The following is an 18,386-nucleotide window of genomic DNA, read 5'->3' as shown; positions in this document are numbered from 1 at the left end:
TACGTGTTTAAAATCCATATTTCTGTATCTGTTAGATTGTAGCAATAATACTTCATTAATAGTCTTGATAACCAACTCATATCTAACTGAATGACTGTATTTGGGTTTTTACTTTTGCTTTCACACTTTGAGGTTTTTATTTTGCTCTCAAAACTCTGATTTTTTTTTTTTTTTTTTCTTTTTTTTTAAGGCTGGATCTTCAGCTCCATTATACGTCGAACAAACAGAGGAAACAGAAACAAATATAACGGATAGTACGGAATTATATGAGGATGGCCAGCTTCTTGGGCGCTCAAAAGCAATTGCAACTAAGACAAAGGAGATTGAACAGGTGAGTCCTCTGGGCATTTTGTCACTGATACAGTACCTGTGCAAATGGTTTGAACTGCTAGAAATACGTTGATTTATTTTTTCCTCCTTCTTGGAGCATAATATGACTGTAATCTGATGTCTTGAGATGATGTGATGATAACATCTCCATCTATTTAATTCTGAAGAAGTATGGCATCTGCACATGGGAATTAGTGTTAGTTTTGTGTAACTTACATGAAACACCTGCTGCTTTGCTAGCCAAGAAAATGACTGCTTCTTTGAATAATTGTTTTAAAATCAAATATAATACAGATATTTTCAAATACAATGAAAAAGTAAGGCTTTATGTGAGATCAAATTATCAAAAATTACTTTTACACTGTAATTTCCTTAGCCTAAATATGTACAGTTTGGCATTGAACACTAGAAGCTGCCTGTTGTTTATTTTTATTGTTGTTGTGGTTTGGGGGGTGTTTTGTTGGGGTTTTGTGTTTATTTGGGTTTTTTTAAATCAGCTTTGAATCTCAGTGCCTTTTGTCATTCTCTGAAGATTAAGAACCTTTAAGTTTTGCTTTGACTATAGTGTTTTATATCTGGATGAGGGAGGGATATTGTGTTAAAAATTTGTATCCTTTTCTCTTTTGTGTTGAGTACTTGAGGATTGATTTAATATGAAGTGATTTCTATTACTCTTCTTGTAGCATTGAGTTTTTGAGGTGGTTCAGTGGACGTTCATGTGTTAGTCTTTAATATCATGTCACCTCACAGTAAGGAAATTATCTACAGTAACCTTCAACTTCATTTGTCATAAACAATTGAAGTGTTTTGCTTCCGTTCTTGTTAGTTTGAATGCAGAGTTTGGAGATTTTTCTTTGATCTTTCTAACGTAAATGCAACTATGCCCAACGCTGGAAATTGTATTTAAAGTTTATAATTTGTATGGGAGAAAGAGATGACTTCCTTCAAACTTGCTCTAATTTACAGTGTTTTCAGTGTATGCCTGGGATGGGTGGAAGGGAAGTACCACTTTTCCCCCTCATGATTATCTCATAATAACATCTTCAAGAAAATAAGTTTCTGGTCTTGTTCGAGATAAGCTTATTCTAGGTCTTTGTTTGCCATCTTAATTCCAGTGGCCTTTGTTCTGTTGCCTGTGAGCCCATTTCCCGTACTGTAACACCATTGTTCCTTTTTTCTTGATGCTTGAAAAACAACTTTCTACTCAATTGGTTTTTTTGGGGGTTTTTTTGTTTTGTTTTGTTTTTGTTTCTTTTTAATGTTGACTTTGCATAATCATTTTCCTAGTGAGCGTGGCTTTGCATATGTGCTGGGTCTGGCTGGGGTGGAGTTAACCAGAGCATGCTGTAACTTATGAGGGTCATGATGCAGTTTATTTATCCCTGTGTGTCTGATCACCAGGTTGTATATGGCCTAAATCAGCTATTACCAAATGCATAAACTTCTAACTATTTAAAAATGACAAACTGGAAAAAAAAAAAAAAAAAAAGACTAGGAGCAGATTTTTAAAAAATAGCAACTGTGATTATTTAGCCTGATGCTGGTGAATCGGTGATTGGTTTATTGCCCATGAAGATCTGCCCCTTGGTCCTAAGGTCAGGCTTATGGTGAAGACAGATGAAAATTTGGTCATAAAAAACAAATGTTGTTTTCAATATGATCTAATGTTATTACGTTTGGTAGAGTTTGTGCTTATCTTTAAGGAAATCTAGATTATGTTCTGTAAAACAGAATACTTTTAGGAACTTAGCTCAGAAAAGCCTGAGGAATAACTTAAAAAGATTTGGATTTCATAGAACCAGTTTCTCCTGTTGTTGATTTGAATATTAAAGCTGTCAGCTTCCGCAGAATTAAAACAAGATTTTAGAATGATACTGGAAGCATCTTCAATACATTTTATTCAACTGAACAAGATTTGTATTTTTTATTAAATCAAGTACTGTGAATTTGTTGAGAGCTAGACAAGATATGTATTTAATCGTTTAAACTTAAGACTGTAAAATGACCTATGTGTTTTTCAGATAAACGTTTAAAAGTAAGCTCTGCTTCAGCAATTTAAAAAAAAAAATCCAGAAAATCTATTGTTATTATAGTCCTGATGATTTTCATAATTGTGAAATACTATGAATCTTCCTACTGTGTACGGAAGCAGTCTCTGTAGAAATTTGTACACTATTCCGTTGACTTTGAGTTGTCAGCATCTAAAAGTGAATTTGGTTTAATTCTGTGTGGCTTGAGTTCTCTGCCTTTGACAAGGAATGAGAGAGGCAGCAAAGAGTGGAATGGAAACTAAATTTGCAGTCCTGTGGTGAACTGCTTACTAAAGGTTTTTTGGATGAACTTCTTAATATAATTTATACTGGCTTTACTACTGTTTAACTGAAAGTATGTCTCTGGTTTTTGCACGGTAAAATCAGTTCTTAACATGCAAATTTAATGCTATCGCTAGTCATGCTGTATTGTTTATATAGATGCAACATTTAAATCTTAAAAGTGAACTGTAGGCTATAATACACTTTAGGAATAGGAACACTGATTTGATAATGAAATATAGAATACATTTATAAGAAAGCTTTTATATAATTTGTTTCTGATTATTTGTCTTGAAGACTCAAATAACAGGAGAAAATTTTTTGTTCTATGGACTTTTTTCCAGTTCAGGTGTTTAAAATTGCTTCTGAATATCTAGTTTTAATGTATTATTTCTGGAATGTAATTTTGTGGAAGGATTACTAAAATAAAATACTTATTGCAAAGCGTTATGCTGCAAAAATGGTGAAGCTGTAATCCTTCTGCAAAGCACGATTCCTGAAAGATTGGTTTTCAGACTTCACTGGACAGCTATTAAAGTATTTAAAATAAATAAGTAAATCAGACAGGGTAGAAATAACTTCTTGTGCCACTGGGCATGTGTCTAAGAACTGGTGAGGGTCCAGCTAGTGTTTGGGAAAGTGAGGCTTGATTAGGCGGCTTGACCCATCAGAGCTCTTCTGCTTTCTCTTGGAGCACCAGATCTAGTGATGTTTGCTTTTCAGTTCATATTTCTTCTCATCCTGATTGCCAGGTATTCTTGCTCTTCCAAACTGCCAATAAAGCCCTCTTTGCTTTGTTCTCTCCATATCCATCTGTCTCCAAAGCTCCAACCAGGAAAAAGAGCAAAATTTTCCAAATATGTACTTTTGCTTCGTAGTATGGTACTATTTCAGGTAAACCCAGAGGCAAAAAACGGTGCTGGCAGAACACCTACAGTGGGTTGCAATGAGCAAATTCATTGCTGTAGAGCAGAGAAACGGGCAGCCTGATGCCCTTGGCAGGAGGGGGGGGGGGGGCTTGTGATATAGTCTGTTATTTCTCTTAAGAAAAAACAACAACAAAAAAATCCCTTAAGCAATTGAATGAAATATTCATACAGGTGTTCTGTTTAAATAAGTCTGTCTCTGTATCTTATGTATCGCTCATATCACTCTTTTGTAAAGTTCCCTCTACCTTTCCTCTAAGTTACAATAATACAGTCGCCAAATTCAGAATTTTAAATGGAACATGGTTGTAAATGGTCACTCTGGCTCATTGACAAAATATTTGTATATTATTTATTTGTTTGATGGGGGACTTACTGCAAGCATTCATGGAAAATCATGTAATTTGAAGAAAAATGAAATTCTTTGTGTGCTGACTATGCCAGGACAAAAATGGTCAAACAAGTGCTAGTTGCTGTTTGCAATTTAGTTACTATCTTTTAAGAGTCTGCAGTTGCCTTGCAAGTATTAACTGAAGCTGACATAAGGAGAGGAGAATGGAAGTTGTGCTCGTGGATAAATGCTCAGAAGAATCCAGACACTGTTTGAACAGAGCCAAGAATTATCTGTGTGACTCCCAAACTAGAAAAACTCCAAAGCATATGTTTAATTGGAAGTCTGCCAATATTACTTGGGAAGGAAGAACATGGCTGAAGATGCACAGGCACTTGAGAACATTGCTGAACTGGAACCGCAGATCATGGAAGTCTCTGGTTTCATCTTTGAAATGACAGGCATAGTGACAGTATCATAGAAACGTCTAGGTTGGATGGGACCTCACCTGGGCCAGTCTTCTCTTGAAACAGGGCTTTAGATCAGGTCCTTTAGGGCTCTGTCAAGTTGAGTCCGGAGTATTTCCAGTGAGGGAAATTCCACTGTTTCTCTGGACAGTCTGTTTCAGTGTTTCATTGCTCTCTCTCTGAGCTCAGCTGCCATCAGTCCTGCATGCTGTTCTCCAGAACATGCTTTCTTTCCACCAAGGACACGGTTTCTGCTCCCTGCTCCTCTTGGCAGTTTCCTGTCCCCATCCTCAAACTGCAGAGTCCCAGCCTCTTGCTGTGGTCCCCTGCTTTTGGCTGGCCTCACCTGGGGAGGTGAGAGACCTACTCCACCTGGAGTGGGCCCAGCTGCTCTCAGGGAAGGATTGAGTTCCCAGGACCCGCTGACTCTGCCGCTTTGTGGTTGGTAGGACAGGATCTTTCCTGGCACTTCTGCATGCCAGGTACTGGGAAAACTGATCCCTTCCATCCTGGTGCATCTTCTTTTCCATCTTCGTACCTCTTTGTGCTGAATGAAAATTCTGCAGCACTAATGTGTGTCTCATGTTTTAATATGTTCTGTGAAGTAGGGTCTAGATCCACGATGTGGCTTTTGATGTGCTGTTTGTAAGCGATCAGAAACTTTGAGAGTTTTTAAGAGTAAAAATAGTGAGGTAATTAGTTTTCTGGTTGGTGGATTCTTTTTTTTTTTTTTTTTTTTTTTTAGCTAAGTGTTTCCTTATGCCTTTGAACATGCCTTTCCCTCTTTCTTCCACTATTATAATTTTGAAATTTGGTGTTATATGTTGTCTGAGCACGGTAGGGTAGAAGCCCATTAAACAGGTGTTTAAAAAAAGTGGTCTGGGTACTTGAGAATAGTGTAGCAGAGAATTTTGCATTGGCATGTCAAGGTCAATGAATATTCATGGGTTGCTGATGTAACAATTTCATGCACTTTTTTATATTTTTGCATTTAATAACATGTAATATATATTAAGGTATTGTTTTGGATTTGTTTAGTTTCTGTTTTTATATAGTTAAGGATCAGCTTATGCTTTTAGCACATAATGTGCTGAAGTGTGGGGTTTTTTCGGAAGTGATGACAAATATGTCCCTGGTGTTAAATTCACAGTTGGAGCAATTCAGCGTCAGTGTTACACAAAAGGCTATCTCTTTGTTGTTCCTTTATGAGCATGAGTAGCAGGGATTCTTGAAATGTCTTATCTTGTCTAGACATCAAGTCTGCAGCACTGTATTAATTAGTCCATTATTATGTGTCCAGTTTCTTAAGTGTTGCGTAGGCAAGTTGAAGTGACATGGATTACCTCTGAAAATCTATTATTTTCTGAAGACAAATTTTGCCAAATGAGCCAAGTACCTTCCTTGATTTTGGCAAAAAATCAAACCTCTAAGTTTCTGAATGAGGTTTGACACTCAGACCTCAATTTGACTGTCAGCACAGAGCTCTGGCATCTAAGAAGGAAGCATAGGAATTAATGCATTCATGAATGCGTTTTTTCTTAATAGGATCACTGGCTGACTGAATGGTTTCAGTTCAACAATATTTTTACATGTTCAGCAGAGTGATATTTTAGGTGTTCAAATGTTTGGATTAATTGCTTGTTTACTTGGCTTTCTAAATTAATATTACTTGTTAACAGCCCTCAGTAGTATTAATGAGCTGTTACTCTTATTGGACAGCTTTCTTGCTGGAAGATGCTGAAAATCACGGATTTTTCTAAAGCTTGCATTTGAAACTTCATAGGTACGGTGCATAGAACGAAGGAAAAACAGGTGTGTGGCTGGGTCAACAGGCTGTCCAAATTCTATTTCCAGATCTGCTGTCTAACTGCTTTTCATTTTTAGGCAAATTACTTAAATCTCTGGCCTAGAAGTTGCAGTTAAGAAAGAAAAAGAGTTAGGTTTCAGTAGCTGTAGTGTGTGTAGTTTCAGAAGAACTGTTTCTTGTTCTGCTTTGTCAGATCTCTTGTTCTGGTAAGATCTATATGGCAATAACTGAATTGTCTTTCTGTGTATTTAACACTTTTTAATGGGACTGTTCTCTGGAGGTGCTGCTCTGAGAGAAGACTGACAGCTCACAAAGTGAAACTTTTACATTGCGAGGATTTAGTTAAGAAGGTTTTGGTTTTAATATCAGACCATAAAGAAAATACACAGGCATTTCTGTCATGATGAAATAGTTAGAATTTCTGTAACATGTGGAAGTATACTGCATGCCTTCCTCCCCACCCTGTCCCATGTCCATTGCTAGTTTTCTTTTGCTTCAAGCAAAACTGTTTTATAGTGCTTCAACAATGTAAAGGTGAAGGAGGATGTAAATATGAGGTAGCTTCTGCATCCTGGCTAGGAATAAGCTAAGGAGAAACCGTGGTAAGTATATCAGAAAAGTTTTATAAGTTCTGGATATGTTAGATTAAACATTTGAGTTTTAGCGGTTGTAGTATAATACATAAATGAATAAATTGGACTAACGGGAATCCAGGAAGGAATGAAGGAAGCTGTCAGAGCTGGCCTTGAATGTACCTTTTCTTTTGACTTCGTCTGAGTGAGGGACGCAGGTTACTGTTTCCTTAGATTAGCTTGTTGGTCTGCTTGTGCTGTTGCTCATTTCAGGCAAAATTATCTAGGTTGGAAAAAATCCCCTAATTAATTTAATTTAACTAATTAAAATATGAGTTAAGAGGTAGGTAAGTTAAGTGAAGCTGAGGGAACTAGAACAGTAGCTAGAGAACACATTAAAGGATTATTTCTGATTATGGATGAGGTCAGACATGCCTTGTTTCTGACGGGAGTAGACCAGACAAGAGTAACAGGCCAGATCAGAGTAAAAGATGGGGAAGCTGTAGATTTTGGTTCCCTCCTAGCTTTTCTGTTGTCCTTCAAACCTTGTGTACTTAATACACAGTAGCATGGCCTTAATGATGAACTTATCATCAGTCTAATTTGGTTAGTAGCATAGTATGTGTCATGCCTCCCCTGAGCTTATGTTTATTTTATTTAAATATAAGATACAATTAAGTGTGTTAATTTATTTTTTCCTAATCAAGAAAACATTTGCCTCAGGTTTTGGTATTTTGCCTTAGGCTTGTCAGAAAAATTGATGATGATTCCTTTACTTAATGATATCATCTGCCTATGATCTTGTTTCGTCCTTTTGCAGTTTATTAGTTTCCTTGTATTAGTACCCCTCTTCTCATATAGAAGGCAAGTAATTTATTACTTTTTACACATTCTTAGGCACTTTTTCTTCCATATTAATTCTGACTTGCTGATTTTTCTACTATCTTTTAATATTTATTCTAGACCTCCGTAATTTTTACCATTGCAGAATCAAATCAATTAAGTTGTTATGCTTATTTGCATCTTCATAGTTCACACTTGCCTTAAGTCTTCTTTGTGCTGAGGTCTTTCAATTTTCTAAATCTGAGCTGTTTGTTAGAAATCTGCGTTTTCACATTTATCGGGACTGCAAGATGGAGAATATGAAAGCTTTTGGTCAGTATTCTCATAGTATCGTTGATTCTCCTTACAAATACATTGATTTAAAAAGCAGGTTACTTTTAAAAGGATATGAAAGATTTAACTACTTTTCCTTTTCTTGTGTTTGGGTCACCACGCTTCACAAGTTGCAGTCCTTCACTTTCCATTTTTTTAGCTGTGTTTTCTCCCTTTCCATGGACATTAATGGGTTATTTGGGATGTACTGCAGTGTTCGTAATTACAAACTGCTGCATATGCAAAATCAGCGCAACTCACTCATTTTACTTCAGCACCTGAAGGTGTAGTTTAATAAGGAAATGTATTACCACATTTCAGCTTTTTGCCAGCAGGTTTTTTCATTGGAAAGCTGATAAAAAGTGAGTGTTATTTAATATGCAACACTCACAGAGCGATACTTTTAAGAGAACTTAATACTATAAATGCACGCATGTATACAGTAACAGTAGGGTATTTTCATTCTTAGAGAGACTTAACTACATTAGATAGGATTCACCTTTGGCTTTTTATCATTATCTGTGGAAGATTTTGTGTGTGATAGTTTATTTTGCCTTACTTTTTTTTTTAATGTAACAAGTTTTGGCCTGTGCTAAGCACATTATTTTGAAGCTGGTGAATGCTGGGGACTCAACCTGTTGACAAATCTAGTAACTGATACAGTTTTTGATGTAGCGGTGCTTCATCTATGTGACCAAGCAGGACTGCAGATTCCGAGATCTCAGAGGACTGTTTGCTTACAGACAGTCTTAAAGGGGATTGTTTACAGATGTTCTAATTTCATGGCAGGTCTCTGGAATACTTAAATGAGAGAGTGTTAGGACTTAGGTACTTCATAAAATTGCTGGACTTAAGTTAAAACCAAAGAAAATGTGAAAGAAGGTTGTACCTGTTTCACTCAGTGCCCAGCTGTTCAAATCTGAAAGACAAGATCACTTCTTGGTCAGATAAGGTGAAAATCTAAGGAGTAGTCCATTAAATAGTATTTTTTTTCAGTCAACAGCTAGCAGTGATTGCTTGATTTAAAATTTCTTGTTCTGTCATGAGAAACCAGAACTTAACAACAGGATGAAAGAAGATTTGGAAACTATAACACTGAGTAGACTAGGAAGAAGAAAGATTAGTTTCAAGAGATGATGAGTGTAAACAGGATTGGAAAAGACGTTAGGAAGAGAAGAAACTCTCTAAAAGTGTGTGGGCCTTGATATATAATTAGGAACTAATTATGAGAAATTGCCTACTGAAAAAACTGTCAGAAGTTAAGATGCTTGGAAGGATAAGCAGAGCTGACACTGGCGAGCCTCCTGAGAAAGCTGAAGGACAAAACTAGAAATGATGGATAGTCTGAGCCTTGATAAAGGCAGTAGTTTCTGTGGTGAGGGTTATTGTTTTGTGTGTGTGTTTTTTGTCGTTGGTGGGGTTTTGTTGTTGCTGGTTTTAATAACTTCAATTTAGAGGACAGAGAGAGCCTCCTCTCCAACTTTGTCTGCAGCTTATTCTTGCTTTAACAAAAGGGCATTGGTGGACTTGAGAGGTGCTTTTAGCAGTGGTGTTTGATTTTCTTTTTGAACTGTTTTAAGGGGGGAAGATACAATTCTCTTAGTTGGCTCAGTGTACTGAGGCTTAAAGTTTCAACTTTTTAGTATTTTGCTTGCTTATAACCTAGTGTTTCTTGAACAAGGCATCTTTTGAATTTTGGAGGAATATTTCAGCATTGCTGCTGGGGAAACCTGCTGCTGCTTGGATTGAAACAGAATGAGAATAGGATTAGTCCCATATACCTAATAATTAGATCCAGAAATTCAAATTGCCTCAGAAATAGCCCTAGCTCAAAGAACTACTGTCCAGCATCTATTCCCCCCCAACACTGATTTCACATCAGCTCTATCAGTATTCCCGATACAGTCTGAGCATTGATCTTCTGAAAGACTTAGAGATGAAACAGGAGTCCAAGTGGTGCTTAAAACAGGATGTATGTAGGGCAAACGGAGAACGGCGTCATGAAGGAAAGGTTTCATAAACCCATATGTGATGATGGGAAAGTGGTAAATGAAATGTAGTGGCAGGAAGGTAGGTGACAGGAGGGACTTGATGTTTGGCATGAAAGCTGGTTTCCATTTCTCCTGCACTGACAAGAGCTTTCAGGCCTCAGGAGGTCGGAGTAGACAGCAACAGAAGAGTATCGCACAGACAACCTGTAGGTAGGGAAAGTCTGCTGAAGTGTGAATCTACAGTTTTATGGTTTTTTGTGTGTCTTACAGACTGCAGGTCTGATCTTAATATAACAGAAACTTGTTTTGTAGATGACAGTTTTTCTGGTGCATGTAGTTTAATCCTCTAATCCATTTGTAATCTGATTTGTGTACAACACTGATTCATGTATAAATATGGGATCATCTGTGACCAAAGACACTTTGGTGACAGGTTGCATTTGTCACCTGGTTCTTAAGTTTCTATTTCTTTTTGTATCTCAGTGCCTAGCCTGATATCTTCTTCCTTCTGGCAGTTGTTTCACTGAGCAGGTTAAACTCAATATGTTTTAAAGATGGGTAGGCCACACTTCTTTTAATAGCTTGTTCTTTTCTGTGAACATTAGTGATTTGACAGCCATTAATTGGATGGCATTTGGAAAGCAAACAAATTACTTAAGATGAAAAAGCTTCAATTCACAGAGGACTCTCTGTGAATGGTTTTTGTTCAAATTATTTTGAGTGCATATAGTATTTATATAGGTTTGTATCTTAAAAGCTTGGCATAGAAAGTATTCTTTTCCTCTGACCTTTAAAATATAAGGTAATCTTCTAGTCCTTCTTCATGGTGGGTTTTTTTTTATTATTATTATTTTTAGAAAGATAATTCCAAAAGGCATCAGAAGTGGGAACTTAGTTTCCTAAATGATATGGGGAAAAAAATCTTTTGTTGCATAAGTTGCTTATGCATGTGCTTCTTGTGTAAGTTAAGATTATAAAAACATTATATTTTTATCTTGGGGTGTAAATGACTAATGCACATCATCTTTTATCACCCACCCACAAGGATCACTTTCCTGTTCTGTTTGAGTCTTACTTACACTGATGTTGTGACTTCCAGTCCTCAGTGATTGTCTGGACATATACTAGTATGGATATCACAACTTTTAATGGCACACTTCACAAAATATGGCAGAAAAACAAGGGCCAAGAGTCCCCACAGGACAAAGGTTATAGTGTGCCTGTTTTAGCTTGGTACTTTTGACTTTGAAAGGCTAGTAGGGTCAATTTGACTTATAAAATCACAGAAGTTGAACACTGACAAAATCAAGTGGGTCATGCTGTTCATGGTTCTTTAGCTTCTCATGCTTCTTGAGAAGGACTGTTTATACATTAATTTTCTGAACTATTGAACTTCGAGTATTGCTCTGAGTGACACTAATAACCTTTAATAGATGGGTTTGATACTGTTTCTCCATAGTTCAGTTGGCTTGCTAGCAATCTTTCCCTCTCTCCTGCCCCCCAGATAGCTTAAATACTTGGTTTCATTACAACATGAAATGTGGTACTTACGTGGGTACTGTGTGTACCTATTTGACCATAATTAATCTCCACAAGCAGTTCACCACCTTAGTATAGTAGATTATTTATATATTAACTTTTTTGGTCACATGCTACCTAAATAAAAAATCTCCACGTAAGCATTTTTAAACACAAAATCAGAATAGATTAGGGTATGCTGACACAAGCTTTTTGATGATCATCTTCAACTGGAAATTTTCCCAGTTTATTACTTTTTTTTTTTTTTTTTTTTAACTTGGCTTCCTAGAGAAACTAGCTTATGCAATCGCAGAGTATCTCTGCTCTGTATCTCTTGATTCTGTTCTCAGGTTTCAACTAAATTTAATTTAGGCATAAACCAAAATGATTAGTTGTTACAAGCTTTATGAAAATAGGCAGTAGCAGAAACTACGAGTTCAGTGGAGAAAGACCATAATATGATTGCATCTCATTAGACATCAGAAGGTTCCCTTAAGGAAGTGCTGAAGTTGTTTTCAAAAACAAAACAAAACAAAAAAATAACTTGTACCATTGCAGACCTCAGCTGCACGTTACAAAGAGTTTGGTGGCAACCATAGTTTAAGAAATTACATCCCCATGCTGTACTGTCCTCTGCACTGGCACGTTAGTCTCTGTGGGGCCTGGCTATCCATCAGATCAGAAAAAGAATGAAAAGTTTGCAGATACTTCTTTAACCAGTTCTCTTATTGTGGTTCCTTGAACGTGCCTGCTGCGACAAGTGAGTACTCACGTTGTGTTGTGTGTCAAGCCACTACCATCTCTGAACATTCAGTATCTTGAAAGCACTGCCTTAGGCACTCAGAGTTATTTGATCATCAGGCAGAAGTCTATAGAAAGCGAGTGTCTTTGGTAGTTTTGGCATTTGCATAGTAACTGTTTCTTTTTTGTCATAGGGAAGATAAAACTTTAAAAAAATATTTCTGTTTAGTTTGTATCTAAAGCTGGCATGACCAGAACTCTCTTCTTCCTTTAGGATACCTCACCATCTTCTAACTTCAATAGCCTTGTTTCTACATATTTTGGAGAATTCCCTTGTTTGGGAGCACTGGTGCATCAGTAGACACCCTCATAGCAGTTTCTTCCAGCTGGCTTGTTGGAGCTGAACTTTGATCTAGTTGTGCACCAAGCTGGTACCCAGCTGCTCCAGCCCCTAAAGTTCTTGAGTAGATCTTGAGAGGAAAGAGCAGTCACAATAACCAGTATTTTTGGTAGTGAGATAGCTCAGTTTTGTGAACTAAACGGTCCCTTTTAATTAAAACTCTAACCTCTTACAGTACATTAAAGTATTCGCACTTTTAGGAAAATGAAGATCAAAAGATTTCTGAATGGTTTATGTATTCATTGCCTGTCAGCTAATGTAATAAAGAACTGGAAGTGTGCAATTACAGAGAAATGTTCCCATACCAAGGCACAACTCACTGTGAAGTAAAGCCGAATGTCCTTTTCAATGCGTCAGCTGCCTGCCACTGAAAGGAAAGTTGCAACAAAGACTTTGTTACGGTTTAAGATAAAGATGTCTCTTTGTTCATTTGGGGGAACCTGTGAGCTGGATGCAACCTCCTTGAAACCTGTAATTAGGTGACTTCTACCGGTGGGGCAGTCTTACCCATAGCCCTCCCAGCAAGGGGATGGAGACCGAACCTTCACCAGCTCTTGGCAATGACTGGTGCACCTCTCTACCCCCAACAAAAGTTCACTTTTTTCCACACAATTGAAAGGGGAGAAGCCAGCATAGGAAGGCAGGTGAATCTCAAGTTAGGAATCTTCCTGTGAAAGTTCCTTCTCTATGGAGAGAGGTGGACCATGCCAAAGGGAAGATGCAAGGAGGACTGGATGCAGGAGAAGATCCAGAAGGCAGGGGCAAAAGGATGCAAGAGTTTCTGAAGAAGAGGCAGAATGGAACTATGTCTAGCTGAGGGATGAGATGACTGCTGAATTGGAGGGTGGAGGAAATCTGGAGGAGATTAAAGGATTCATGGTGACAGGAGAGGTAGAGTTGGGAATTGGGAGTGTGGGAAGCAATGAACGAGTGTGGGACTAGACTTGCAGTTGAAAAACGAATATTTGTGCTAAGATCAGGAACTGCAGCCAAGAGGGTGGGAAAAGAAAGAGATGGGGAACAAGAGGAACATGGGTGGAGATGGGAATTAATTCCACAGAAGCTCTGAAGCCTGTGGGCAAATGCAGTGGAGTTTCTCCCTGGCTGGAGGGTGGAGACGCTACATCATGCAAGAAAACTCATTGCTATTTCTGGTGCCAGAAACAAGTGGGGAGCAGTCAGGTGCTTCCAGCTTGGTGTCTTCTCCTCTGGGTGCTCTCGAGGTGTCTGCAGAAAGCTACAATCATATGGCAGGAAATATCGCGTTCCTGCATCGAGTACCTGAAATTGCGCACTGAAGAATTTGATAAACGTCACCCACTGCTGATTGTATTGTTGTCCTTTTGGTTCACTTTATTGTATTTCTCATCAACTAAAAATAAAAACAGTATGAATACTGGTTTTAATGAAACTGTTAATCTGCTTACCCAAGTGTAGGTCTAGCCATAACTCAAAAATGCCCTTATTAATTTTTAAATACTTTGTTTAGTTTTTCTCAAATTTGCTATTAGGCATAACTACAGCTCACTGTACAATTTTCCTTTTTCTTACATTGCTATTGAAGGATGTTTTCTTGCAACTATGTTTTCACTAAAATCAGAAGCAAAGATAAACTCTGAGATTCTGTTTCCTGCTTCACTGAGGTCAGTTAATGCTTTTTTTTCCTTTGATTTTCTAGTAACAGGATACCTAAGTGTTTAACTCTGAGCTCTGGAAAGCTCTCTGACTCGCCCTTGATTTGGTTTGGGCTATTGGTTTCTTGAGCCCATGTATAAGTGATTTGTGCTTTTAATAGCACAGTGAAATGTTTCATAAGACATACAACAAAATTATTGGTCTTGTTATTCTTGCGGTCTCCTTTTGGATTGAGAATCACATCTGCATTCCAAATGTGACAATTATCATCTGTACACTAGTAAATACACAGTAAAATGATTGTAGTATTGAGTCATTAACATACCTAACCCAGATGTGATTAATCTAAAATTGCAAATTTATATGTGATTTGATAAGACAGTTTTAAAAAAATCAGTTAAATACAGTATGCATTCCTGGTGTGTGAATTTCCTACATCATTTGTCAGCCAGTATTTGGGGATTGGGAGGTGGTCAAAAAAATCTGGAGTTTAAAGTAATTATATGGTCTCTCATGACCCAGATAAGTTACCAAAGAAACTCTGTTTTAGGAGTGTTCCTTTCTATTTTAAGAAAGGTGGGCTTTTTGCTACCAAGAAAAGCATGTATCATTATAATGAGCTGGCTCTGGAGCCTTTTAATTTGTGTAGGTGTTACTCATGTCATGGTAAGCAGCCAGAGCAGTGATTCCAAAGAGGAGTATCTCATCTACTGTAAAGATTATTCTCTCCTTGTTCATTTATATCGATCCAAATACATTTTTAATCGATGAGAGAAACATAATTTTTGCATGTATGTATTTCTGATAGTGCAGTGAAAATGTAAGGTAACTCCTTGCTTCTCTTAGACCTGTGCTATGCGTTGGGGACTTCCGAGAACGTAACCTCTGCTTTGCAACACAAGCCTCTTTCTTTACTCTGCATGTGGACCAGTTTGTTCACTTTTTTGAATCATGACATTTATCATAAAAAAATGATCCTTTGTCCTTTAGGAAAAGCAGGGTTCAATCACTTGTAACCCTTTTGTTAAAAATGATACCGGTTATTTTTGAAAGTCTAGTGCCTTTATAGTAACATGGCTCGTGTCTTATTTCCTTATCTCAGGCTTCAGTTTCTCTTCAGTCTTGCTGTTTGACTAAGTGTTTCTGTACAGTAAGACTAAGTATTCTTGAAAAATATTATGTGCATATTGCTGAAGAGTTATATTAAGATATGCAGAGGTCTGTTAGGGATAAAGTGATGAGCTTGTTTTCGTCCATTGTGGATCAATTAAGATTTTAAAAGAGGCAAGGTCATTTAACATGTTAACTGAGTCTGAATACTTAGTCTCACGTCAGTGAGGGTTTATGCATATAAGGGTACAAGCTTTCATTGGTATGCTTGCAATCCATTTCAGTATGAATTGCTCAGCATGTATGTGTAACATGTAAACAAATAGCTTTTTACTGTATTCCTTAAAGCTACTGCATTATATATCTAAATTTAAAGCTCTAGAAGAACACATGTGCGTATGTCTATAATGTAACAGTGGGCAGTGATTGTTTCTGTTCTTTAAATAATGTTTCCATTTAGTTATGAAACATAACTATTGTTTATGTTTTTTGTATTTGATACAAATACATGAAATGTAAATGCAGTTGTCCCACAAGGTAATACAAAGATGCTTAGATAATTCAGTTGACGTGAAATATTTTTTCAATGAACTTCTGATTTTTCAGAGAGCTAAGTTATATGAGAGCTTGAGTGAAGACTTGCTGAGGGAATGGGGGGAGACTCGGATAAAATTGTGGTGGCAGAAGTGAAGGTAGCCGGAGGTAGTAGGGGTTCCTTTATTATGTAGGTATTGGCCAACTGCAGTGTCTTTGGAGCAGGAAGAGTCATTTGGCTTTGTCCACACTGCAGTTTGCTGAGCAATGCAGAACTAAGGAGAACAAAGAGAAGAGGTGAACAAGTGAGAGAGGTTAATACGAAGTTGAGGTGAGATGAAGTGAGTTAATGGATCATACTAAAACTAAGCAATAGTTCTACAATCTGGTTTCAGTGCATTGCAGCCAACAAATGGAAAGTGTTAGTCATATTTTCTTCAGTAAGAGTGTAAGCTACTGACTTACCCTGTAGAAGGCAACTTCTTAATTATTTTTTTTTTTTATGAAACAGTTACTGTTATCATTCTACGCAGTCCATGGTACTCTTAAATAAATAAATAAAAAAATAAAACAATCCTTTGTTTAGCATGTAAATCAATTCTTTGTGGATACTAATCCTGGAAATAACAAAATGTCTTACCTGCTAATTTGAAAGTAGAAAGTTTGTGATTTTAAAAAACAAAAAGCCCACTGGAATTTCTAAATGAAATGAGAAAATATCATTCATTTTCATTGTGTTTTTTTATTTAATTTGGCTTGCTTGATTCTAAATAATTTTTTTCCCCTCATTTAATTCTGTTTCCAGACAGTGTAGTTCAGCCAGATCTTTACTAGCATGAACTTTTTTTTTTTTTTAAAAAAAAAAAAAAGGTCTGGAAGGCTGCATGAAGTGAGAAATGCCTTATTTTTCAGGATATGTTTGTACGAATAACCTCTGTCTCTATCTTTGAGAGCACATGGTAATCTTGTATGAAGTAAGGTTAAAAGGTAAATGGCATGGTACTGTTTCTTTTGGCTATTGCATTAAAGTGTTTGACCTTTAGCAACCTATTTTTATCTTAGGCAGTGAACTGTTTAGTTCTGCTTATCAAAAGAGACTTCACTGTTCTCTTTCCATGCTGTTCTTATCCAAAACACACTGTATCAATCCAGCATCAGTAGACTTCATCAGCAACAGCTATTATTTTGCTTACAGATACAGCATTAAAAAGTTTATTTATATTGTAACAGTACATTTTATTCAATAAATATTTTCATATATAGTTCTGTGGTTTCCAGTTTCATTATCTAGTTTAGATCTTCTTTTGTATTACCTCCTTATTAGCTGACTCTTTCCCCAGATTTTAGCTATTTGACTTGAAATTATTTGTTTTGGTGTCTGCCCTGAAGTGAATTATTTTAGACTATTCAAACAATAGCCTATGTATCTCTAAAGATAAGATTAATATGGCAAAGTATGTTTGCAGATATTAACAGATTTCCTCATTATTCGAGGATATCTTCAAATCATCAAGGTGTTGGGGGTAAGCTGAGATTTTATGAAGTGTTTAGTTGAAGAATCAAGCCCCCCATCCCTTTAGTTGTCTGTGTGATTTGCCAGAGTGAAGTTCTACGCATTGGAGTGTTGGCTAGAGGCAGAACTTGCTGCACCTCTGAAGTGGGCACAATTCATAACGCTGCTGGTGATACTCAACAAATCTGTAACCTACAGGAAGTTGACTAAGTTGCTGTTCTAGCTTTAATTTTTTTTTATTGACTTGTTAATTTACACGATGCTTTACCATCATTACTAGTAAGCAAATACTGGTACCATAATCAGCTTCCCTGTTTTATGGTTAGAATAAATAAGACATTTCATGAAGTAAATCCAAGAGGACTGAGTTTAGACCTCTAATATCCTTGTGCAAATTTTGTCTCTTAAGTACTAGAAATCTCTCTGTTATTTTTATTTTACTTAGTGAATTTGTTGCATCGAGCCATTTTCACAATTTGTAGATGTCAGGGGTCACAGAAAGCTGCCCTAAGCTATCTGAAGAATACAGAGCTAATGCTTTAAAAAACAAACAAACAAACAAAAAAACAAAACCAAAAACCCAACCAAAAAAACCCCAACACAAAACAGTATTTGATGATCCCAGTTTTCTTCTGTTGGTCATAATACTTTTTATAAGGACCGACTGAAGCCAGACTTGAAAAGAATCAAAGCTTTTCAGGGGATGCCAGAATCTGAAGACAAGTGAACACTTCAAAAAGTCATGAGTGTGTTCACATATCTTGCCAAGTTCATTCCAAATCTGTCCTCTGTCAGTTCACCCCATCAGACAACTTCTGGAAAATGTTCAGTGACACTGGATTGAACAGGGCAGACATTCCTTTAATGAGTTGGGTAGGTAACAGTTCTTGTGCTGAAATGTTGCAGCATTGCTTAACTATCTCATTAATAAAGCCTTGTAATGAGGAAATAGAAAGCCAATGTTCTTAGTCTCAAAAGATCTTTTTAAATACAAAATAGGCTTGTTTTTCACATGGAAAAATAGTTCACAATTTAAAAATCAGT

The 18,386-nt window shown here is 36.8% G+C and overlaps 1 protein-coding gene across 2 annotated transcripts in view; it reads left to right on the top strand.

Annotated features, from left to right (window-relative positions):
• The window catches only part of PPHLN1 (periphilin 1), a 73,085-nt gene that overhangs the window by 40,628 nt on the left and 14,071 nt on the right, over nt 1–18,386 (top strand). For both annotated transcript variants that reach the window (XM_082309784.1, XM_082309783.1), the window contains exon 9: nt 191–331. In XM_082309784.1, coding sequence (XP_082165910.1) covers nt 191–331 — 141 coding nt within the window. The remainder of the gene's footprint in view (nt 1–190; nt 332–18,386) is intronic.

The sequence above is a fragment of the Platalea leucorodia genome (genome assembly GCF_965183815.1).
Source record: "Platalea leucorodia genome assembly, chromosome: 4".
Classification (NCBI taxonomy): Eukaryota; Metazoa; Chordata; class Aves; order Pelecaniformes; family Threskiornithidae; genus Platalea; species Platalea leucorodia.
Note: the sequence above shows the minus strand (reverse complement) of the source record. Positions and strands in the feature narration are given on the sequence as shown.